Below are 25,230 nucleotides of genomic sequence, written 5' to 3' on the forward strand. Positions count from 1 at the left end.
TAAAAATAGACTTATGTGGAAGTGTGTGAAGACTTTCCTCCCTTCAGCTCCATCTCCCTGGACAAGAACTGCCAGCACAGAGGGAATGCTTCCCTCTGCTTTCTGACTTACAACTCCTTCTCAGAGTGAAGAAAAGAGTTGCCTCTGAGCACGTGGACAGATCCTCCTCCCCAGGCCCTGAACACACAACACCACAGAGCCAAGCAGCTCACCCTCTGAGAAGCACTTTCTTGTCATTGGCAAATTGAACATCAGGGGGGAAAATACCAACAAAAGACCCCCCCAAATAAAAAAGATTCTTTGCAGAACTCCACATACTGCCACTGCTCTCTGTGTCCTGCTGCAGGTCTGGAACCAACCAAAGTGCCCATGAAGTTCAGCACTCCCATGGCCTTCCTGGGCTGTTCACACAGGAAGAACTCAGTTCAGGACAGGCACCTCAGCAGGTTCCTCCACACCTGCCAGTGAAGGTGATCTCAACATGTGCTGGGAAGCAGCTCTGGCTTGGCCTTTTGGCAAATGTAAAGAAAGGAAGAAGACAAAAGGGAAAAGACCTGCACTTAAGAAATATTGATTCAGGAATGTCATGCCATGTACAGAGCCATTTCAGCAGAGCCCAGAGCTTCCCTCCAGCTTCAGAAAGACAGGCTTTCCACAAAGAGAGAGCCCAGAGCACTGAACAGCATTAAGCCACTGTTTGCCAGCAGATTGGTCAGCAAGAGTATGGAGGGTAATTTATTAAACCTTATGGGATCAAAACCCAGGATAAATTACAAAGCACCACCCATGGAAATGTGTGCCATTTGCCTGCTCCCAAGGGCTGAGCTGGGGAGGCAGAGAGGTCATGGGCTGGGCAGAGGCTTTGCCATGTCCTTGCCACACTCAGGCATGCCCTTGCCTTGGCCTTGCCACCCAGCCTGGCCCCAAAGGTTTCTCTTCAGTCTTGCCAGGCCAATTCACAGATGGGGCTATGAGGTAAGTGTCTCTCTAGCCAATGTCAGCTGGAATTTAAGCAGGGAGAATTTAATGCTGCCTGCAGACTTCCAGAAGTTTTTTCTTTTCCAGCTTGGATTTTTCTCAGGTTGTACAACAGCTCCCCAAACATCTGCCTCCCTGCCTTATTACAGAGAACCCTATATGGGAGCAAGAACATCACAGAAAGAGAGAGAGTGAAGGAAATTGTTCACTGAGGGCTTCCTATCCTATGTGATTGTCATTTCTGTCTCTAAATCTGCAGATTCTCCTGGGCCAGCAAGCCTTCTCCTCTGGAGCAAGAACTCCATGTCTCCTGAGGTCCTTAACATCTCCCATTTTACAGCCCCTTTAGACCACTCAGACTTATCTCACACATCCCACTGGCAGGATAAGTCTCACACAAATCTGCCTGGAAGGAGAAACTTCAGGTAACTCTCTACAAGTGTAGCAAACACACCTGCAACAAGGAGCCACAAGAGGCTGTGAGACTGTCAGTAAAAACGCACGACGCTTGGGAGGTGGAGATCAGCAAGCACACCCAGAGCAGGTTACCTGGGCAGGGCTGACAGGTGAGTTCCAGTGCTCAGAGAGCCATGTGAGCACACAAGTGGAGCAAACCTGCACGCTCTGGGCAGTGGTACAAACCTGTAACCCCACCAGGGAGCATGCACGGCCTGTGTGCTGTCCTTTGGGGCCCCTTGGGCCAGCTGCCCCGCGGGCACCACCACCTCCGGGATGGAGATGCTCACAGCAGTGCCCCTGACACCCAATGTTCGTGTCACTCTGCCTCCTGCTCCCCCCAGCTCAAGGGCAATTCCTCTCACAATATTTTCCCCATTATGGCTAAGAAGCCAAAAGCATCGGTTGTGAATTCAACAGCTGAGAACTGTCGGGAGCTTTTTTGTTCGCTTATTTTGTTGTTCGGGAGAGCGGGGCGCACGTGTATGGCTTCCTCTCACCGAGAAGGAAACCAGCCCACGGCGTTTGGGGCAAGCTGGGGCAGAAACCGCTAAGGCATCACCGCAGCGCGAAGAGAGGCGGACGGAGCAGAGCCTGCCGGCGGCAGCGGCACCGACACCGGCACCGGCAGCGGCACCGGCAGCGGCACCTCCCGCGGCGGCACCGCCCGTCCCGGCTCCGCGCCCCGGCGGGACCCGACCCGCCCGGAGAAGCCCCGCGCCCGCCCCGCTCCCCGGAGGATCGGGGGAGCCCCGCGCCACCCGAGCGATCCCCGTTACCTGCCGCCGGGAGCGCAGCGCTGCCGCGCCGGCGGGGCACGGGCGGCACCTCAATGACAACCCGCGGGGCCCGCCCCGGCCCGCCCCGACCCTCCCCGACCCGCCCCGCATCCCGCCCCGCATCCCGCCCCCCGGGGGTCTCGGCCCTGATTCCCGCACCGCCGCCGTGCGGAGCTGCACCGGCACTGACACCGACACCGGCACTGACACCGGCACCGGCTCCGGTGCTGCCCCACGGGCACGCCGGACAGAGAGCCCCCGCTCGGGACAGCGCTGAGGTGGGGCTGGACGAGGGGCAGGACAGACAGCAGCGAGCCAGCACAGGGCACTGCTGGATGAGCATCCCCACTGGAACACTGACCCTGTGCCCTCAGCCCCTTCACTGCCTCACCCCTCGCTCTCCCCACGTTTGCTCTCCCCAAACCCCAGCGATGCCCACATTGCCCTGCATTCAGTTCCTCCCCAGCGTCCTGCAGTGAGCCCTGTGCAATCCTGACTGCTCTGCCCTGTGCCCCATGGTTTGTCCTGTGCTGGCTGATGCTCCTCAGGGCGCGCAGGTGTGAACCTCTTCTGACAGTTTCAGCCCAGGAATGCAGGGCTGAGTCTCACCCGGGACGCTGTGCACGGGGTGTCCCTAATTTGTGTTCCCTGCCGCCTCTGTGCCCCTGGGCTGGTGGGAGCGGGCAAGGCAGGCTGTTGTTTGGGTTCCCCACTCTGAGCCCCCCGCGTTCAGCCCCGAACCCCGCGGGGCTCTGCTCCGGGCACTCCGGTGACAAGGACACGGACAGCGGGACACTGCCCGGCTCTGGGTGACACGGGAAGCCACATCCACCACGGCAGCCCTTCCTTCCTGCCCTGGCACCTGCCCGTGCCGCGAAGGTGCCCTGCTCGCTGTGACCTCCCTTGCCATTGCCGCAGCGCTGCATTTAGCGCGGGCTGCGCAGCACTCGCTCACCGAGAGCCATCGATCAGCTCCGGCTGTCCCTTCCTGGCTTCGCCCCTCCGGCCCCTCGCAGCATTTCTGCACTGCGAGTTCTCCACTGTCTGGCCTGCTACCTCTGCCCCTTTTCCAGGAACTGTTCCTCTCCCAAAACAGCTTGCCCACAGAAAATAGGGTTATTTTTTCTCTTCTGCTGACGTAGGAACTAAGTTCGGCACCTTTCACAAACAATACTGCCCTGTGGTCAGTGAAATTGACAAAAAAATGAGGTTGGGGCCTGACATTTGAAATTAATGTAACATTAAACAGTGTCCAGAAAAAGGCTTTGCATCAGTTGCTGATTCATGCCGCTTCCCTGGGCAACGTGCATCACATCTCCCTTCCCACGTGGCCCTGGGTGATGTTTTCAAAGCAATCCACACAGGAAACAGATGCTTAATTAAAAGAGAAATAAAGCCCTAGTTGTTTTTCCTGAGGGTGAATAGTGGCACCCACTCACCAGGCACACGTGAAGGCCACAGTGACCTACGAAATCTGAGATTTGGGCCTGTGTGGGGTGGGGCTGAGCACATGGCTTTCTTCTCTCTGAGCAGCTGCAGTTCTAGAAGCATGGGGAACAATAATTCAACAAGTTACAGGACATTTTGTCTCTAAGCAGCATTCATCACTGCTCAGGTTTGGATCCTGTCACAGCTGACCTGTGAAAGCCTTCTGTCCTGAGAAACATTTAGGCACTACTTGGAAAGTTGCAGCTTGTGGCTGCTTGCATGCCAAGCTACGTCTGTGAAGGATGAAACCTCTGGGACCTCGGCCATTTGTGAGCCCACCTAGCTCCATGTCCTCTGAGCCAGATGATGCCCCTGGGATGACTGGGATAAAGGACCTGGAAAGCTCTGAAGAACTATGGCTAAGATCTTGAGAATGAGAAATCCCGTCACATTTCATAGCAGAAAACCAGAGCTTTGAGGGGTCAGCCAGCCCTCCCTGAGCTCCTCATGCAGGTGTGCCAGGGCTCCCTGGCCACATTCGAGTGCCTCTGTGCTGCAGGTTTTGCTTGCAGGGCCCTGCAGGACCAGGTCCTGTTCCCAGGCACTCTGCCTGCCCTTCCACAGGGTGAGGCTGCAGATAAGGAACACCTTCACCCTCCTCCACTCTGCTTCATGCTTGGGTGGTTCTGGTTCTCTTCATCATGAGGGTCAGCAGCCCACAGAGCCTGTTGAAGGCACCAGAAGTCATGTTCAACCTTGGTGCTGCTGCAGAAAGTGCTGTGGTTATAGGTTGCAGTTTTTGTGGGCTCACATTTCCTCTTGTCTCTGTCCTCCCCTGTCCTGGATCACAGGTAAATGGGTGACAAGTCTGAAATATTTGCCTCGAGGCTCTGACATTGCTTTCCATCTTCTTTTCACTTCCTACTGAAACATCTGGGTGTGGTTTCACCACCTGAGGCTCGCAGTGGTGCAGGGGGTCAGCAGCAGCAGCAGTGGCTGCAGGTCCAGGAGTGACAGAACCACGTTTGCCTCTCCCCAGAGAAGAGGCAACAGCAGGAAGAGAAACTTTCTCTTGGAGTGCCAGCAGTGCTGATGTGGGATGACACAAGCCCTGAGTCCCACACCAGAGCAGGACAGAACTCTCTGAGGGGTGACAAAACCTACCTGGGGTGTTGAGAACACCCCTGGAGTGCCCGAATTGAGAACTGATGGGTGAGTTCAAACTACGTGGCCTCATGTGAGCTGGCTGGGAGAGATTCCAATGTGGCTGGTCTGATGACATGACTTTCAGTCCTGGCCCTCTCAGGGATGAGAGATCAGAGCCTGGGAACACTGCCTTTGGTGACCATCTGCACATAGCAGTAGAGCCCCAAGCCTTGGGGAAACCCCAGTGACACCCCCAGAGCTATGAGACAACACCCAGCACCTCCCAGTCCCAGGGGAGCTCAGTCCCAGGGAGCTCAGCCCCCAGGGCTGGGGGACATCACCCTCTCTCAAGCACCTCCCAGGTGCAGTGTCACAGTCAGGGGTACAGGGGAAGCCATGGGGCACAGGGCAGAGCAGTCAGGATTGCACAGGGCTCACTGCAGGGCACTGGGGAGGAACTGAATGCAGGGCAATGTGGGCATCGCTGGGGTTTGGGGAGAGCAAACGTGGGGAGAGCGAGGGGTGAGGCAGTGAAGGGGCTGAGGGCACAGGGTCAGTGTTCCAGTGGGGATGCTCACCCAGCAGTGCCCTGTGCTGGCTCACTGCTGTCTGTCCTGCCCCTCGTCCAGCCCCACCTCCTCTACAATGTGTTTCCAGGGTGGTCCCAGGCCAGAAAGGGAAGCAGGCAGGAGCTGCTTGTGCTGCTGGTGTCAGTGTGAGCTCAGGGTGTGTGTGGCCACAGGTGTACAGACCTGGCTGCTGTGCTGGCTTTGCCAGGCCAGGTTTGGGGATCAGGGGGCTACTGGTATGGTTTCCATGAGAGGCTGCTGGAAGCTTCCCCTGTGCCCCATGGGGCCAATGGCATCAGCTCCAGGATGGACCTGCTGCTGGCCAGGCTGAGCCCATCAGGGCAGTGGCACCTCTGGGGTAACACAGCTAAGAACAAAGAAGTTGTTTCACAGGGGCTGTTGGAGCCTGAGAAGAGAGGAGTGGGAACACCTCAGAGAAACAGCCCTGCAGAGCTCCAGGTCAGGGGAGAAGGAGGGGAGGTGCTCCAGTGCCGGAGCTGAGATTTGCCAGCAGCCTGTGGAGGTCCACGGGGAAGCACAGAGTCACCTGCAGCCCTGGAGAATCCCACTGGAGCAGGGCAATGCCCAGAGGAGGCTGTGACCCCGATGCCTGTCTTGCCCATGACAGTCATTGCTGAGCAATCTCTGCCTGACCTTCTCTCAACCCTCGAGCCTTTTGTTGTATATCCTCTCCCCTTCCCAGCTGAGGAGAGGAGTGACAAAGTGGCTCTGGGCACACGCAGAGCCCAGCCAGTGTCAGCCCCGTGGCTCTCTGGCCATACCTGCCCAGCCTGGCTCCTCATCCCTCCTGGACTGCCAGATCCCACATCCTGGGCAGGGAGCAGCCCCAGTGCAGTCCCAGCTGGACTGCTCCAGGCAGGAGCACTGGGGGAAGCTGGTCAGTGCCACAGCTCCTCCGTGCAGCCCAGGCTGCTGTGCCAGCCTCCCTCCAGCTGTGGGGAGCAGCTGCCACAGGTACTGCCCCAGGCTGTCCCCACAGAGCCATGGTGGCCTGAGAGGAGCTGCAGGAGAGCAGAGCCACTCTGCTGGCTGGGCCCAGAGCAGGCAGAGAGGAGAAAGGTGGGCTGGAGGCACCTGGTCACACACAGAGCTCCATGGCTGGGAGGGGGCAGCAGGGGCTGTCTGGGGATGCCTGGTGGGACTGTCACCTCTGAGGGAGGAGGAAACTCCCTCCCTGAGACCAGCCCGTGGTTTCCCCTGTCACAGTGTGGCCAGGAGGTGCTGAGCCCTGGTGTCCAGACGTGGAGAATCCGTGGGCAGAGCTGGAGCAGAGCCATCAGTGAGCCCTGTCCTGCTGCCCCTTCTCCTCCGCCAGCACCAGGGCTTGTCCTGTGCCCAGCAGGGACAGCAGTGCCCTGACACTGTCCTGGAAAGCTGGGAGGCACCTGGGGGCTGGCAGGAACCACTCTGTGCTCTGGTGTGACCCATGTGGGACAGAACTGCTCTGTGCTCAGGTGTGACACCATTTGGAACAGAACCACTCTGCTCTGGTGTGACCCATGTGGGACAGAGCTGCTCTGGTGTGACAGGCACAGAGCACAGCCGTGGCACAGCTGGGCTAGGGAGCCATGGAGATTGCAGGAGGATGAGCAGAACTTTCCCTGGTACACATGGAGGAAACCTTTCCATAGACACAGAGCCAAGTGCTGCCATTAGTGGTGTATCAATATTGATTCCCTGGGTGGGGGGAAAGGACCAACATGGCAGTAGCACCAAGGCTCCAGCATCATCTGGTTTGCCTCTCTGGTGCTGCTGCCAGGCTGCCCCAGGGCCTCAGGAAAGCCCTTATCCTGATAAACATCCTGGTCCAGACCCAGGAGTAGTCCTCCTCCACATCACAGCAGTGCATGCAGAGGGGCCAGGCCAGGCTAACACTGCCTTTTCCAGGAGAAAGGCATGCTGTCCTTCCAGCTGGCAGATAAACCATCTCCACGATGCAGGAGAAACACCCCAGGACAGTGCCTGAAGGGCCACTCCACATTTTTATCTAGGAGAATCAATCCCCTGCGACGAGTTCCTTGCCCCTAGAAACCTGACTGAGGTCTCAAAAAGAATTGTCCAGGCAGTTTTAATTTCTGCATGGTATTTCTTTCGTGCCTTCTGCACCTTCATGCCTCACTACAGTTCCAGGACTTCACGGGAGCAGGGGAACCCAAGGGGAGAGAAGCCTGAGCTTCAACTGGAATGTCTGGGCTCTGCCAGATTCCCAGGCAGCTCTGCCCAGCCATCCCCTCTCCTCTGCATCCCACCCAGCAAGCACCCCTGCCACTGTCACCAGCAGGCTCCATTCCGTGGCCAGTGGAGCTTGTTTCCACCTAGATCCCACAGTTTTCCAGAAAAATTACCCACAGAAATGCCAAGAAGAAGCCAGAACCAAAGCTGCCTGCTGGTTTTGCCCTTGGGGTGAGGAGGCAGCCAGACTGTGTCTGTCCTCCATACCTGAAATACACCTTGACTTATCACCTGAAGTGGCTGGTGTGTGGAGTGAATTTGCCAGGTTGGTGTGTAAAACAATGGTAATTCATATTCTGTGTCACCTTATCAATCTTTTCTCAGCTAGAAAAAGGTGAACCTGGTTCTAAGCAACGATGTGATGCAACAGGGAGCTGCCAAAGCCATCACACCCAGAAAATGCACCCCTACTGCACTGTGGGGCTTCAGCCCACGTGCCTGGGTGTCCTCAGGCAGGGACAGCCAGGGACAGCAGCTCTCCTTCCTCTCCATGCTCCCCACCAGGACAGCATGTTGGATGTGCATCCTGCTGGTGCCAGATGAAGAGGTGTTTCCACACCTGGTGGGCTAACACAATACTTATTCTTCAAAACCCACTGTCCTATGGAACCACACAATGCTTATTCCGTGGGATCATGTCAAACATTAACCAAGAGCAGGAGAATAACCAGCCCAGTTATGCCAACTCAGCTCCATATTTGGAAAGTAACATCAGTTCCTCAAGCCCTCAGCTGTAACTTTGGGGTCTATGGCCACCAAGAGGCACCCGGGACAGAAGAATGCACATGCAAAGGGAAGGGAATATAAGTTAATAATTCCGGGGAAATGCATGCTTATTCCAGGAAAATTAATGAATATGTTTGTAAAATATAGAATCTAAACAGGAGCTTTTTCTATGCTCAACATGCGTGATATTTCATGGGAAATGTCCCCTGGTGCCTCTGGCCAAATAAAGAAAAAGCAGGCTCTCAATGCTCCATTGGTGTTAGGGGTTTGATCAACCAATTTCAGTACCACCATGGCCAAAACAGTTGTGGTTTAATGCTCCAGCAGGGATCACACACAGGGCTGCTTGGCTGCCTCCTCCTCACAGGACTGGAGCAACATTCACACACGTTTGCAATCCCTTTTCACATTCCTTGACCCTGATCCCAGCCCTGTAACTTCCTTTGCCTGCCTGGTGTCCCCCAGAGGAACAGCTGGCCTACAACAGTTTTCTCCCCACTGCTATAATGTGGGGTTTTTTTAACCTTTGTGTCTAATTTTGTATTTCTGACACCTTTGCCTCAGCATTATCTGGGCATTATGTGCTACAGCTGACACAGCTGCTGAGAAGTTGTGGCCTCAGCCCTGGAGGCCTGCAGTGCTTCTCTCCAGGGGAGAGAGGCCTGCAGTGCTTCTCTCCAGCTGCCTGTGCAGTCTGCCCTTTCCTCACACCGCTGCTCCATAACCACTTGGGAAACCCAGCTGTCCCTTGTGGCACTGTCTGCACCTCTTGTCAGCTTCTCGTGCTGTTACCTGCCACTCCCAGGTCGTGCTCTGTTCAGAGAGCTCCAGACAGTGCCCAGTCAGTGACTCGTAATCTTCCCGCAGCTCCAGAGAATGGCAAGTGAAACTCGTAATTGTGGGACTGACTGCAACTGAAGACTGGGTGTCCAAGTTTTGGAGTTTGGGGCTCTGAGGGAATTCGAGAGAATTGCCACAAACATTTCAAGGACAGCTCAGGACAATGTCAAAACCCAAAGCCAATGCCTTCTCTCCCTTGCCAGTTACTTCACACCTGAAGTCCAATGGGAGTATCTCCCACGGGAAATGCTTCTCATGCCTCCATCTCACAAAGGGATGAGGACAATGTTCCAGTGGAACACCTTGTGGCCAGAACTTCCCAGTCCATGTCCTGGCAGAGCTCCCAGCTGTACTCCTACTTAGTGGCACATCTGTCCTTCTCCAGTCTCTTCTCATTATTGTCATGTTTGGCTCAGCTTTGCCCAGATTTGCTCACATTCCTACATCCCCTCCAGGGCAATGCTTGGGAAAACAGCCCCTCTCCCACTTTTCCATCTGGAAGCAAGACTGGGAGGAACAACAGTTACAAAATACAGGATGAAACTCCTTGTTTTTCGCCAACATGGGCTGGGGACCTGCCAGTCTGTTCCTGCCAGCAAAAATTGGAGAGAGCCACCTGTCAGGGTAAATAATGAGGTTTCCAGGAGCTGGCACAGCCAGCAGTTTGTGTCAGCAGGGGATCTGGACAGCTGTGTTTTCCCCTGGGACTCTGCTGGAAAGGTCTCGGGAGGGCAATGTCACATCTTCCGTGACCAGGACAAGTTCCCCCTCGCTTGCACTGGGCACTGGCATCGAATGTCCTGTGACTGCGTTGGCTGTGGGGTGCTTTGGGAACGCTCCTCCTTGGCCACCTGGCTCGGGCCCCCGGCCAGGAAAGCTCAATTAGCCCTGTAATCACTGCCACAGTGGGAGCAGCTGCTCTGTAATTGCTGTTTGCCTCGGGTCACAGGCAGCTTAGCAGGGAGAAATCCCTTTTTTTAACTGTATGGCTGGCTGTGGAGCCCAGGCATGTTGTGAGGATGCTGAGGGGAGCCACAATGCTCTGCCTGCTCATCTGCCCCTCTCAGGCACCCCTGGAGCTCGTGTCCACCTCGGGCAGCATTCCTGGTGCTCTGAATGCTGCCAGCATGTAGGACTGCACTGCTGGAGGGTGTCACAGCTCCCAGGAAAGGTGTTCGCTGCTGTTTGAGCTCTGTGCGCTTTCAGGCCAGCGAAAGCAGATTTAATCCCCGAGCCTGAGCAGCCCCCGAGCTCCCAGCGGTGAGCAGGCACCGCACAGACAAACTCCTGGCTGCTGGAAGTGCCTTGTGGAGGGTTAGCTGCACAGAGCTTATGGACAAGGACATCGGGCAGAACTGCCAAGACAAGGGAGAAGCTCCTAAAGAGAGCTCGGCAGCTGTGCTGATCAGCTCTGGTGGGGAACACTGATGGCAGCAGGGCAGCTCCTGGCAGCTGAGCCAAGAGAGCCCCTGGCCAAACCAGGGCACGCTGAGCATGGCACTGATTAGCGTCATTAACCAACAGAAGGGGGAACGCTCATTAACGAGAGAACTCTGCTGTTTGTAGCAAATGAACATTAGCGCCCTTGTTTGCTAAAATGTGTAGATAACGGAGGGGTTTGATGGTTCTCATGCTGGAGTTGTGGATACACCAAGCACCCAGGTTTACACAACTCTGCAATAAATATTCTGTGTTTCTCTCCAGTGTGCAATTATTGGCTTGTTGTCTGTTGGGTAATAAATCTGATTTTTGTGTATAACTGTGAGATGCTGTTGCATGCAGTTCTCTGGGTGAGCCTAAGGCCTGGTCCAGCTCCGACCACAAAAAGGACACAATTAATGTCAGCACTTGTCCTCTGATGATCTGGGCTGTGCAGCATCTGTGAGCTGAGCACAGAGCTGGGCTGGGCAGGCTGCAGAAGGGAAGGCTGAGAGGATCCATTCATCCATCCCAACATCTCCAAGGGTGCAGAGCATGGGGCAGACTGTTCAGAGGTGCCAGGGACAGCATGAGCAGCCATGGCCAGAAAATAAAGCACAGCAATTCCAGCCCAGCAGCAGGAAGAGCTTTCCATGGAGGGGCAGAGCCCTTGAACAGCTGCCCAGGGAGGGCTGGAGTGTCCCTGTCTGGAGACATGCCAACCCCTGTGTCACTGCTCCAGGGCACCCTTGGGCTGCAGGAGCTCCAGAGGTCCCTTCCAACCCCAGTGACTCTGTGATTCTGGGATCTGTTACTCTAGGCTCTCTCTCACACACAGCCAGGCCTGCCCTTGTCCCCAAACAGGTTCTTTCCCTCAGAGTGAAGGAGTCGAGGTATTTGTTTTATTTACAGCTCTTCATTTGCATTTTGCTGGGTGACAAATCCACAACTCCAGCATGAGAACCATCAAACCCCTCCGCTATTTACACATTTTAGCAAACAAGGGCGTTAGTGTTCATTTGCTACAAACAGCAGAGTTCTCTCGTTAATGAGCGTTCCCCCTTCTGCTGGTTAATGACGCTAATCAGTGCCATGCTCAGCGTGCCCTGGTTTGGCCAGGGGCTCTCTTGGCTCAGCTGCCAGGAGCTGCCCTGCTGCCATCAGTGTTCCCCACCAGAGCTGATCAGCACAGCTGCCGAGCTCTCTTTAGGAGCTTCTCCCTTGTCTTGGCAGTTCTGCCCGATGTCCTTGTCCATAAGCTCTGTGCAGCTAACCCTCCACAAGGCACTTCCAGCAGCCAGGAGTTTGTCTGTGCGGTGCCTGCTCACCGCTGGGAGCTCGGGGGCTGCTCAGGCTCGGGGATTAAATCTGCTTTCGCTGGCCTGAAAGCGCACAGAGCTCAAACAGCAGCGAACACCTTTCCTGGGAGCTGTGACACCCTCCAGCCGTGCAGCCCGGCCGGGGCAGGCTCGGGGCGCGCTCAGCACGGGGCTGTCGCTGCCCCTGTCCCTCTCGCTGCCCCTGTCCCTCTCGCTGCCCCTCTCCCTATCCCTCTCCCTCTCCCTGTCGCCGCCGCGCTCCCCACACGGCCTGGCGGAAGTGGTCCCTGCCCCGCCGGTGGCGTCACCGCGCTCGGTGCGCATGCGCCGTGCCCGTGGTCACGTGCGGGCTCCCCATCCGGTGGCGAGTTCCGCCGCGCGGAGCGCGCTCGGCCGGGCGGGAGCGGCGGCGGCATGTTCCGCATCGAGGGGCTCGGGCCCAAGATGGACCCGGAGGAGCTCCGCCGCAAGATGCGGCGCGACGTCCTCGCCTCCGTCCGCAACTTCCTCATCTACGTCGCGCTGCTGCGGATCAGTGAGTGAGCGACCGCGTGTCCCGGCGCGGCGTGTCCGCCCCGAGCCCCGCGATCCTCCGGGCCTTCCCGGGATTTCCCAGCGCCGCGTTCCCGGAGCGTTCCGGGCCCGCCTTCCCGGCGTGTGTGGGGCCCGAGCGGTGGGCGGTGACACGTCTCGGGGCAGGGGACAGGGGGCGGTGTCTCGGCCGGGGTCGCGGTGCCTGAGGCGCTGCACAGCCTCGCGGCACTCTCGCCGCTGGCCCCGTTCCAGTCCCCGCGGTTTTCTTTCTCAGCTCCCTTCATCCTGAAGAAGCTGGACAGTATATGACCCCTCGGGGCCCGGCGCACGAACCCGTGAAATGAACTGCAGCTGCTCTCCCCGGGGCGCTCATCGGCCGCCGTGTCAGAGGCAGACAGCCAGCGCCGAACGGTTCCGAAACGTCTCAGCTCAGCACGTCCAGCCGGGAGTGACCGCCGGGCTGGCAGCATGGGACCGGTGGTCCCTGCAGGGGACTCCGGCTGCGCAGCGCTCCCCGGGGCGATCAAACAGTGACTCGTGACACAACATTCCCTGTGCTGTGCAAACGAAGCCCATGCCCACCCGGCACACGCCGTCCCGTGCTGGCAGCTGTGTGCTGCGGCTGCCCACCTCACCCACCCGTCTGTGTGCAACATCCAGTCTCCCCTGAATCCAGCTCACAAGTTTGACTTCAATCAAATAAACAGGAGAGCAGTTGTGTCACTGGGCCCTGGTTGCGCTTTATTGTTAATAATCACTGGGTGAGATGGAGTTTGGTTGGGATTATTTCCCACTGCTCCTCCTTTGACCCATCTCAGCGGGAGGGATGCAGAGGAGTGCCGGGTGCAGGTGGGGATGTGGAGTCACAGCACAGAGCAGTAGCAGGGCAGGGCAGCTCGGCATCTCCCAGCCAGCCTGTGCCAGTTCTGCCTGGCCCAGGAACCGCCTGGATCTGTCCTTGGCTCACAGGGTGGTACCTCAGCCCCTGGGGCAGGGGGCCTTGGAAGTGCAGCTTAGGTTTGGAAATGGGGTGTTAATTTGGGAAGATGTCATGGCTGCCTGCTGCATCCACGTGTGGCTCTGTGGATTCCCCTGGGAAATGAAATCCAGGGCATTCCTGAGCTCAGGTGACTGCAGGAAGGAAGTCCTTTTCCCCCTCTTGGCTCTCAGGCAGTGGAATTTTCCTTCTGCTCCAGCCCAGGGACCTGCATGCCAGGCACAGGTGGTGGTGCTGGGGACAGCGCTGGGGACAGCGCTGGGGACAGTGCTGACAGCAGGGTCAGGGCTCTGAGGCTCGGGCTGTGCTGGAGGTGATGTGAGCATTTCCCGCTGATCTTGGGGAAAGGATGTAAAACAGCACAGAGGTGTTCCCAGGTCCAGCATGAGCCCAGATCCACAGGAGATCCACATGAGACTCCCAGGCACTCCTGTTCCTCAGAGCAGCTGTTTCTGTGCCTTGGCATTCTTACAAATGATCCAACAATCCCAATTCCTCTGCAACCTGCCTGCACCTCTGTATGGTTTTCCAGAAGTACCTGGGCATCTCTTCACAGTTCTTCCCACTTCTACCCCACATTTGTGTCTCCTTGCCTCCCAGGGCAGAGGTTCTGTCACACTATCCTGCTCAGCCACCCTGTGGCTCTGTGCCAGCATGATCAGTGGTGTCTGAGTTCCAAGGGGAAAGGTGTGATCTTGCCAAAACTTTAGGGAACGCAGCATACACGGGGAAGGAGACATGGCTACACCAGGCAGCCTCCACAGCTGGAAAGACACGGAAAGCTGCCAGGAAAAACCAGAGCAGTGGCTCATGGACGTGACTCCAGGTGTGCCCAAGAAGGCCAGTGGCACCTAGCCTGTATCAGGAATAGTGTGGCCAGCCAGCAGGACCAGGGCAGTCCCTCTGCACTGGGCACTGCTAAGGCCCCATCTCAAGTGCTGTGCCCAGTTCTGGGCGCTCAGTTCAGCAAGGACACTGAGGGGCTGGAGCATGTCCAGGGAAGGGAATGGAGCTGGGGAAGGGGCTGGAGCCCCAGGAGCAGCTGGGGGAACTGGGAAAGGGGCTCAGCATGGAGAAAAGGAGGCTCAGGAGAGACTTTCTGGCTCTGCACAACTCCCTGACAGTACAGCCAGATGAATTGTTTGCACCTGGTGGGTTAATACAATGATCATTTAGCAAAATCATTAGGCTATGGAAGTGCACAATCAAAAGTACAATAAACATTAACCGAGGAAAGGAGTAAGAAACTACACTCCACTAATTCAAAGCCTCACAAATTAACGAGCTAGACCAGCTATGCCAGCCTTTCTCATAAATGGGCACACTAGCAGCAGCTCACCCAGCGAACAGACATGACTGTGGGGTCATCACCCACAGGGACCATCAGAAACACCCTGAGGGCAGCAGAACATGTCTGCTGATGGGAGGGAACATGTGTTAATGGCTTCAGGGAAATGTTACCACGTGTGTGTTTGATTTGGGAAAATCAGTGAGCCCGCATGTAAAATATATGAACAGAAGCCTTTTCTGTGCTCAGTATGCACAGTATTTCTGCGAGGTCTCTTCATGTATCCAGCACTGAATGTAAAATGGCTGCTTCTTAATGCTGCATCAGTGTTAAGGATGTGTATTTTTACCAATTTTTGGTAACAGGAAGGTGCAGGTGGCGGGGGGGTGAGGCTGTGCTGCAGGGAACAGGGACAGCAGGAGAGGGAACAGCCTCAGGCTGGGCCAGGGGAGGCTCAGCAGGACAGCAGCAGGAATTTCTCCATGGAAAGGGTGCTCAGGCCTTGGCAGGAGCTGCCCAGGGAGGTTTGGAGTGCTCATCCCTGCAGGTGTTGCAAAACTATGAATAAAAACTTTAGTAGTAGTCATGCTAAGGCTTGGAGGGATCAGTAGGCCTGAGTGTAAACACTGTTGTGTAGCGAAGTTGCCAGTAGCGATCAAAAGGATCAATAGAGCATACTGATGAGGGGAGAAAGACTTGTCTAAGGAATGTAGCTATAGAACAGTTTGTTTATTTAAGTAATCTGCTAAGTGGAGTGTGTGACTTATCTAATAGGGTGTAGTAGATTAATGATGATAAAGAATGTTCAGTTAACGAAAAACAAAGTCACAATGTAATCATAAATCAGGTTGATGTGTCTAGAAATCAAATTCGTTAAGATGAAGCAATTTGGAAAGAAAACATATATATACTCAGTGATTTGTAGCAGGTTTGGGGCTCTGACTTTGGACATTAGTCCTCAGGTCCCCAGGGCCCTCAATAAAGCACCGCATAAAATAACTTCGGTTGTTTTGTGTTTCCTCGGTTCGGGCAACAGTTTTCTGGCGACCGCGGCAGGACTCCGAAGGTGGCTGGGGCGGTTCACGTCCTGATCTACTCCACGCCGGCACCGGGTGATTCTCGGGGAGTCATCGGTTCGTGCCCGACCCCCGCGCCTGTCGGACAACTGCAGGAGGTAAGCCCGTAAGGTGCTTTATTTGTTTACTACTGGGTACCTGCCCATAAGACGAGGCGGCGAACCTCGCAGGGTTGGGTTATAGACGTCTTGGGGATGCCTAGGCGCTGACCATAAGACGGAGCGAAAGCTACGCAGGTTCAGCACTTGCCCCTCGCGGCGACGAGAAGTGGCAAGTTGGTTGGTTTGGTTGCTGTCCTCTTTCTATACTTGGTGCTGTTGAAATCTGTATTCTCTGCATGTTACCTGTTATTCTTTGCATGTTACTTTCTGTTTTGCTATGATGCCTTTTAAAACCTTTAAAGCATTGGTGCAAGCTAATGGTAAAGTACCGGGGAACACCCCATTAGGATGCTTGCTGGGAAGATGGAAAAGTGCTGGGTTTTACCAGGACTTAAGTAAAGGAAAAATGATAGATTTTTGTAATCATGTGTGGCCTCTCTATGCTTCTGAGGGGGGACCGGAATGGCCTGTTAATGGTACTGTTGATGAGAACATAATTAATTCATTGATGTATTATCTAAGGGATAATGAGAAATGGGATGAGGTACCTTATTTGGATTTGTTCCGTTATTTGGGGTCTAAAACAGAATGGCAAAAGGAGTGTGGTATGCTATTGTTGCAAGCAGGGACTGATGAAAACGAATGTATTGGGTGCAAAGCGCGTGAAACCTGTGTGAAATGTGCAGTACGGTTTTCTAGTCAAGGTGAAGATTTATCTTTAATGGTTGCCCCCCCTTGTCCTGTTCCCTCTGCTCCGCCGTGCAGAAGTGGGGAGGGAGACATAGATGATACTGATACTGATGAGGATGAGACTAATGAGGAAAATAATATACAATCCCCGGAAGGACTTGGAGTAAGTCATACCTCAGTCACCCTCCGTCCCCAAACTCCTTCCCCAAGCTCCCGAAGCATACAAAGAACCCCATAGCGGCACGGACTAGACAGGGAAGGCGGAATCAAGAGGAACCCCGAATGATAGCCCCCTTAAGGGAAGCCATGGGCCCCCGTGGTGAGAAAGTTATTATTAAAGTACCTTTTTCTCCAGGGGATTTGGTGATTTGGAAACAATCAGCTGGGAGTTATCGGGAGGACCCCGAACGGGTGGCCAGGGTGGTGAAGATGATAATTAAAACTCAGAATCCGGATTGGAATGATTTACAAGTGTTATTAGATACATTAATGGATTCTACAGAAAAAGAGATGGTCTTACGAGCAACCAAAGAACGAGCTAGGGAACAACTCCGGTTACGATTGATAATGGGGGAAACAATAGATCAATTGGTCCCTGGGGATGATCCAGAGCGGGATCCAAATGAGTTAGAAGGTTTACAGAGGTTAAAAAGGTATCAGGAATTATTGATTGAAGGCGTCCGGACTGGGATGCCTAAAACCCTAAATTGGTCTAAGCTATACTCAATAAAACAAGAAAAGAATGAATCCCCTTCAGCATTTTTAGAGAGACTTAAAGAGGCAGCACGGCGTTTCACTAGTTTGGATGTGGAGAAGGAAGAAGGTCAGTTACAATTGGCATTGTTGTTTATGGGACAGTCACAAGAGGATATTAGGAAAAAGTTGCAGAAATTAGAAGGGGAACACACACGACGCTTAGATAAGCTGTTGGAGGTAGCTTGGAAAGTTTATAATAATAGAGAAAAGGAAACGGCTAAACGACAACAAGCCGGAATTCTTGCAGTAATTCAGCAGTCTGCGGTTCGGGGGGGGGTAAGGGGCCGGGGAAGGGGAGGAAGGGGAATTGGACAGGGAAGGGGAGGATTCGCTCGGGGGAGAGGAGGATTTTTAGTTGCAGGGATGAGCCAGGGTAGACAGGAACAGTTGGGTCCTAATCAGTGTGCATTTTGTCGTCAATTCGGACACTGGCGGAATGAATGTCCGATAAGAAACGGGATTGGGATGAGTAATGTAGGGTTGATGGGAGGTTTCCCCGTACCGCCGGTAGATGGCGCCCAGACACAAGCACAGGCAATGATGTTAGGAAACTGTAGGGATCAAAGCAGACTAGACCGGGATCTGAAGGTGATAATAGAAATAGGCGGACAGGAGCAGGAATTTATGGTTGATACAGGGGCTACTCACTCAGTTTTAAATAAACGGTTGGGACCCATAAGTGACACAACTATACAGGTAATAGGAGCTACAGGACAATTGGAGGAAAGGCCTTTTCTACAACCCCTTAATTTAAAATTCGGAGGAAAGGAACTGGATCATCAGTTTTTGTATATGCCAAACTGCCCTCAGCCTCTGTTTGGACGGGATTTGCTGTCTTTATTAAATGCTAAAATTATATTTGAACAGGGTCGAGTTAAATTGGAAATTCCGGATGAAGAAATCGGGAAAATATTTGCAATAAAGGAAATGGACCCGGCACCGATCCCAACAGAGATTGAACATGCAGTGGTACCCTGGGTTTGGGAGGCGGGAACTCCGGGAAAATCAAAGGTTGCCCAGCCGGTGGTAGTTGAGCTAAAAGAAGGAGCTAAACCGGTTAGGATAAAACAGTATCCCATTAAAGCAGAGGCTCGGCAGGGAGTAGCTCCGCTGATAGCACAGTTTACAGTGCAAGGTTTATTAAAGGAATGTGAATCAGAGTATAATACTCCTATATTCCCGGTGAAGAAACCAAATGGTAAGTATAGATTAGTTCAAGATTTAAGGGCTATAAACGAGATAGTTAAAGACATTCACCCGGTGGTTGCCAACCCTTATACATTGTTAACATCTGTATCGGAACGATTTAAATGGTTCACTGTGATTGATTTAAAGGATGCCTTCTTCTGCATCCCACTGGCAATAGAGAGCATGAAGTATTTTGCCTTTGAATGGGAAGAACCAATGACAGGAAGGAAGAAACAGCTCACCTGGACCAGACTGCCTCAAGGATTCAAAAACAGCCCTACCATCTTTGGTAATCAATTGGCAAAGGAATTAGAAGAATGGAAAATGACTCAGGTGAGAGAATCTCCATATTCTTATGTAGTATTGCAGTATGTAGATGATATTCTTTTGGCCACAGAAGACAAGAAGGTATGCCTCCGATTAACTGTTGCATTATTGAATATGTTGGGGCAAGCAGGATACAAGGTATCCAAGGAAAAAGTACAACTGGTCAGAGAAAGTGTCCTGTACCTAGGATGTGAGCTAACACAAGGCCTCAGAAGTTTGGGGGTTAACAGAATTGAAGCTATATGCTCCATTCCACTCCCTAGAAATCACCAGGAGTTAAGATCCTTTCTGGGAATGGTTGGATGGTGCAGGCTATGGATTCCGAATTTCGGCCTGATAGCAAAACCCCTATATGAGGCTCTAAAAGAATCCCAATTGAAATGGAATCCAAACAGGGAGAAGGCGTTCCAGGATTTGAAACAAGCATTAAAAGAAGCCCCGGCCTTGGGGTTGCCAGATTTAAACAAAGACTTTCAATTATATGTGAATGAAAGGCAGAAACTAGCATTGGGAGTTCTAACCCAGAAGTTGGGATCCTGGAAGAGGCCTGTGGGATATTTCTCCAAACAACTGGACACTGTAAGTACCGGTTGGCCGTCATGCTTGCGGGCCGTTGCGTCTACGGTACTTCTCATTCAGGAAGCCAGGAAACTTACCATGGGAAAAAGAATGACGGTGTATGTTCCCCACATGGTACTAGCTGTCTTGGAGCAAAAGGGGGGTCATTGGATATCTTCCAGTAGAATGCTGCAGTATCAAGCTATTCTAAGAGAACAAGATGACATAGAACTCCAAACGACTAATCATATTAATCCAGCAGAGTTCCTCCACAGTGAGATGGAAGAACATGAGCTCTCCCATGACTGTGGGGAAGTGATTGAACAAGTTTATTCGAGCCGACCGGATTTGAAGGATGAACCCCTGGATGCTCCAGACTGGGAATTATTTACCGATGGTTCCAGTTTTATGGAAAACGGTACCAGGTATGTGGGATATTCAGTGGTTACAGTTACTCGAGTTGTGGAGGCACAAGCCCTGCCACCAGGTACGTCAGCCCAAAAGGCTGAGATCATTGGACTCACTCGAGCCTTGATATTGAGCACTGGGAAAACGGTAAATATTTGGACTGATTCCAAGTATGCCTTTGGTGTGGTGCATGTTCACGGAGCACTATGGAAAGAAAGAGGACTTCTTAATTCCCAAGGGGCTGTAATAAAACATCGCACAGAAGTGTTAGCATTGTTGGATGCTGTACACCGACCAGAGCGAGTGGCCGTTATGCATGTCCAGGGACATCGGAATGAAGAAGGAAAAATCTACCAAGGTAATCATTTAGCAGATGTAACTGCAAAGCAGGCAGCTCGTCAAGTATGGACTCAGATGGCTCTCATACCAACTAAGGTAAACCCTGTTACACCTTATATGCAACAAGCTCCAAAGTATTCACAGGATGATGAGAAACCAGCCATGTTATTGAAAGCTCGGAAAGGAGCAACAGGATGGTACACAACCAATACAGGACAAGTAGTTGTTCCCATACAGATAATGAAAGCCATCCTCATAGCTGAACATAACAAAAGTCATTGGGGAGCAGAAGCATTGGTAAAATTTTTGAAGAATGAAATAATTTCCAATCAGATGTTAACGTTGGCAAAACGGGTGAATGCAATGTGCCCAGTCTGTTTAAAGAATAATCCTATTGTCAGGAAACAGATTCAGATGGGAAAATTACAAGTAGGACCAGAACCGGGAGATTATTGGCAGGTGGATTTTTCAGAATTACCCAAAGCACAAGGGTATAAATATATCCTGGTGTATGTGTGTACTTTTTCAGGGTGGCCAGAGGCCTTTCCATGTAGGACTAATCAGGCAAAAGAAGTAGTGAAAACTCTCTTGAAAGAGATAATACCCAGATTTGGAGTACCTTTGGGGTTGTCATCAGATAGGGGTCCTCACTTCATTGCTAATATTGTGCAGGATGTAGCACGGATGTTAGATATTGCTTGGAATCTCCATACTCCTTGGAGACCGCAATCTAGTGGGCAAGTAGAAAGAATGAATCAAACTTTAAAGGGCCAAATTAAGAAAATCTGTCAAGAAGCCAAAATACAATGGCCTCAGGCTTTGCCACTTGCTCTCCTCCGAATTAGAATTAAGCCAAGGGAAAGGTTAGGCGTGAGCCCCTATGAGATACTATATGGAAAACCTTACCAGGCAACTATTTTAAAAGGAGACCCGCATGTGGTAGGGGATCAGGCAGTATATAATTATGTTGTTTCTCTGCATAGAGTTCTCAGTGCCTTGCGTGGAACCCTGCAGTGGAACAGACCTCTTCCACTGGAAAATCCTGTGCATGATGTTCAACCAGGAGACCAAGTATACGTGAAGAACTGGTTCACAGACCCACTGAGAGAATCATGGGACGGCCCGTATCAGGTGATATTAACAACATTCACAGCAATCAAAGTGGCCGGAATCGACTCCTGGATACATTACACGCGAGTCAAGAAGATGCCAACTCAGTGGGAATCCCAAGTCGTGTCCCCCACGCGATTGATTTTACGAGCAAAATGAAAATTGTAATTGCTGTATTTCTGGTTATGCTAAAAATATTACCCGTTGATGAACATGTACTTGTCACTGTTTCAGATCCTGTAATCGGAGCAATGGAAGGAATGACTGTAAACTTGACTTGTGAAATCACTGATGACCAGGGAGCTGGAGTCGATGAGATAAGTACATATTGGAGGAAAGAGCAAACACTCACTAATGTTATCAATAGTACATTTTGGGATAGGGACACACAAAGAGGCAATACCACATTACAGCTTACCAACGTTAGCATGGAAAGTGCTGGGATATATACATGTCTGGTAAAAATTAGGTGGAGTTTTGATTATAAACGAATCGCACTAGGGGTTATGACATGGCAAAGCAACTCGGCAATAAAAGTCTCACCTTACCAAGCATTAGTTGACATGTGGGATGGTCCACCCTCAAAAATAAATTGCTCATTCACAGCCCAACATGAATGTAGCAGCATGTTCACGGTTACTTGGTGGAAATTAGCTAGACAGATAATGTGGGAAAGGCCGGAAGGAAAGAGTGACCTGCAGGCAGGAAGCGATAGTGGAATTGGATGGTTAAATGATACTCAGGCACGTGTAGGGAAAAATGAGGGATTATATCTCTGTGTGATAAGTTGTGGTTCTATGATGGGGTACGGGAAGAGAGAAGTACAAGGAAAAAGTCATCTAATGGATGGGTTAAGACCTACCCATGGAATTTACCAGGCGGTCCGTGGTGCTTCTGTAGTTTTAGTTTGCCAACCAGAGCGTGGAATTGTTTTCTCTGAGTTCGGATGGTGGTTTAAGAAAGGAAATGTCCAGGAAGGGGGGAAATACCAATTAGAGAAGCGATCAGGAGGCATGTTAACTTTAGTGATACAGGATGTTCAACCAGAGGATGAAGGGACATATTGGTGTTGGATTGCCCAAGATGCATGGTGGACACACGCTGTGACTTTGGTATCCCTTACTAGGGCACGAATAAATAAAAGAAGAATTAGAGATGTTGAAATTGGAAATAAAACCTGGGTTTTTCACCATAACCCAGAACAAGAAAACTTAATTGTAGGTCTAATTCGAGACTTTGGAGAAATGCAGAATGTTTCTAAAATCACTGCTTGTTTACCTCTGCCTCGAGCAGCGGGAGAACCAATTCCATGGGGAATAGTTCCCGTCACTGATTTGCCTGAGGCATATGTAAATGTAACTTGGAGCTGTAGATTGGTTCCTAATGAGTACTATGACTGGAAAGAGGGTTGTATGTTGGTCCGGAAGGTTACTGAACACCAATGCAGGCAGATGCCAGGATATTATGCATGGCTGACAACATCAAGAGGTAATAAGTGTGTTGTTTCAGGGGCCTGTTTCAGAACCGTGTAACAAAGTAACTCTCAAGGAACAAAAGATTAGAGAGGAAGAAGTCTGTCAAAATGTTACCCAGACCCAGTCTTTAGAAGACGAATGGGGAACAATTTGGGGACCAAGCCTTTTAGAAACATATAGCTACTTAGGACAAGTTAATTGGTGCATACAATGGACAGGAAGTAAAAACCAGACTTACACTGAGGTAATGAACCTCCAGACTACCAGACGGGAGAAGAGGGACCAAAAAGACATTTGGAATTGTACCCAAGTAATCACATGTGACACACCAAAAGATAAAATAGGGCTCGTACCAGTAAGAGTCTTGCTAAAATGGGGATGTGAATGTCGAGGATACAACCACACAATTACAGACCAAATTCAAGGAGATAAAAATGGGAAGAGAAACATCAGTTGTAAATCTACTACTATCAGAAGTCCAGGAAACCTAGTTTGGGTTATGGGGCATGGAAAATGGACCACCCATATGCCAATAGATGGGCCTGTCACACAAATTACTTTAGAAATTCCGACCTTATGTCCGTTTTGGAAACAGTCTAATTTGACTCGACAATCAGCTAGGACTAAACGAGACTTGGATGATGAAAACGAATGGCATGAGCCAACCAGTGGAGTTAAATTCGGGTGGGCTTTGGAATCCTTGTTTGCACCTGTAGCTTCATATCGGAACAGGGATATGCTCTACAAACTAATGGGGCAGACTGAAAGATTGGCAGCAGCCACTAAGAAAGGATTTAAAGATTTCAATATTCAGTTACAGGCTACCACAAGAATGACATTACAAAATAGAATGGCTCTTGACATGCTCTTACTGAAGGAACATGGAGTGTGTGGATATTTGAGCCAGAGAATTGATCATTGTTGCATCCATATCCCAAATGTAACTATTGATGTGGAAAAGGACATTTCACAATTAAAACAAATAGAAGACAAAACAAAAGATCTCGAAAGGGAAGCAGAACATAATTGGATTAGAGAAGTGTTTAGCTCTTTAGGACTCCAGGTGTCTGGATGGATATCATCGGTGATTCAGTATGCGATAATGTTTTTGATTTTGATTCTAATTATTTTTGGAGTTTATAAATGTATTTTAGGAACCATTAGAAGGGAGCGCCTACATACCCGAAGGCTGATCAATGCAATGACCAGGAATGCAACGTCTTCCACACCTCCTCCAGCAAATAGAGAAGAAAGACTTTGAGATTTGAGCATCCTTGCAACTTAGAAATTGAAGAATGCTCAAAAGGGGGGACTTGTTGCAAAACTATGAATAAAAACTTTAGTAGTAGTCATGCTAAGGCTTGGAGGGATCAGTAGGCCTGAGTGTAAACACTGTTGTGTAGCGAAGTTGCCAGTAGCGATCAAAAGGATCAATAGAGCATACTGATGAGGGGAGAAAGACTTGTCTAAGGAATGTAGCTATAGAACAGTTTGTTTATTTAAGTAATATGCTAAGTGGAGTGTGTGACTTATCTAATAGGGTGTAGTAGATTAATGATGATAAAGAATGTTCAGTTAACGAAAAACAAAGTCACAATGTAATCATAAATCAGGTAGATGTGTCTAGAAATCAAATTAGTTAAGATGAAGCAATTTGGAAAGAAAACATATATATACTCAGTGATTTGTAGCAGGTTTGGGGCTCTGACTTTGGACATTAGTCCTCAGGTCCCCAGGGCCCTCAATAAAGCACCGCATAAAATAACTTCGGTTGTTTTGTGTTTCCTCGGTTCGGGCAACACAGGTGCCCCAGGAATTGCTGGCTGTGGCACTCAGTGCTCTGGGCTGGGGACAAGGTGGCCATTGGGCACAGGCTGATGGGCTGGGAGGGATTTTCCAACCGGGATGAGTGCATGGGGAGGCCTTTGGGAAAGGGGTGGGGCTGCATTGGCCAAGGGGCCTCACATGGGTGGTGTGGCCATCAGGAAAGGGCATGCTGGGGCTACCATGTCCAATGACATCCCAGGACACGCCACAGCCAGGTCACCTAAGTGAGGTGTGACATCATATGTTTCCTCTGATTACACCAGAAGGAGGCCCTGCCCTATCCTCGGCCCCCCAGTGTGGCTGTGGTGCCACTGGGGAGACTGGGGTGGCGTGGAAGGGCACTGGGAACTCGTGGGATATACTGAAATTGGGCTTTGGGCCGTGCTAAATATATCCTGGAGTCCTGGATCATACTCAAAGTCCTGGAGAGGGCACTAGGCCATACTGGGAGGCACTGGTTCATACTGGAAAGCAGAGCTTTGGGCTCTACTGGGACCAATATTGAAAGAAATTACTGCAACAATGGGAAAAAATGTATGAAAGAACAAGGGTAAAGGGAAAAAATGGGGCAATAAATGAGCAAGAAGTGATGAGAAAAACAGTAAAAATGGGGAAACACTAGAGTAAAATAGTGAAATGTGGC

The 25,230-nt window shown here is 51.6% G+C and overlaps 1 protein-coding gene across 1 annotated transcript; it reads left to right on the plus strand.

The window, feature by feature from the left end:
* The first annotated feature begins 12,241 nt into the window (after window positions 1–12,241).
* TOMM5 (translocase of outer mitochondrial membrane 5) lies at window positions 12,242–13,170 on the plus strand. The gene is made up of 2 exons (XM_085042618.1): window positions 12,242–12,448; window positions 12,722–13,170. Exons 1-2 carry the CDS (start codon window positions 12,328–12,330, stop codon window positions 12,754–12,756), a joined length of 156 nt encoding a protein of 51 aa, XP_084898744.1. The 5' UTR covers window positions 12,242–12,327; the 3' UTR covers window positions 12,757–13,170.
* The last annotated feature ends 12,060 nt before the right edge of the window (window positions 13,171–25,230 follow it).

The sequence above is a fragment of the Lichenostomus cassidix genome, chromosome Z (assembly GCF_008360975.1).
Source record: "Lichenostomus cassidix isolate B80296 chromosome Z, HeHo_3.0, whole genome shotgun sequence".
Classification (NCBI taxonomy): domain Eukaryota; kingdom Metazoa; phylum Chordata; class Aves; order Passeriformes; family Meliphagidae; genus Lichenostomus; species Lichenostomus cassidix.

What these genes read in the sequence shown, in the direction of transcription:
- TOMM5 (XM_085042618.1), top strand. Translation starts at nt 12,328, where the DNA reads ATGTTCCGCATCGAGGGGCTCGGGCCCAAGATGGACCCGGAGGAGCTC. An exon ending in CGTCGCGCTGCTGCGGATCA is followed by an intron (nt 12,449 to 12,721) that starts GTGAGTGAGCGA and finishes TTTCTTTCTCAG; the next exon opens with CTCCCTTCATCCTGAAGAAG.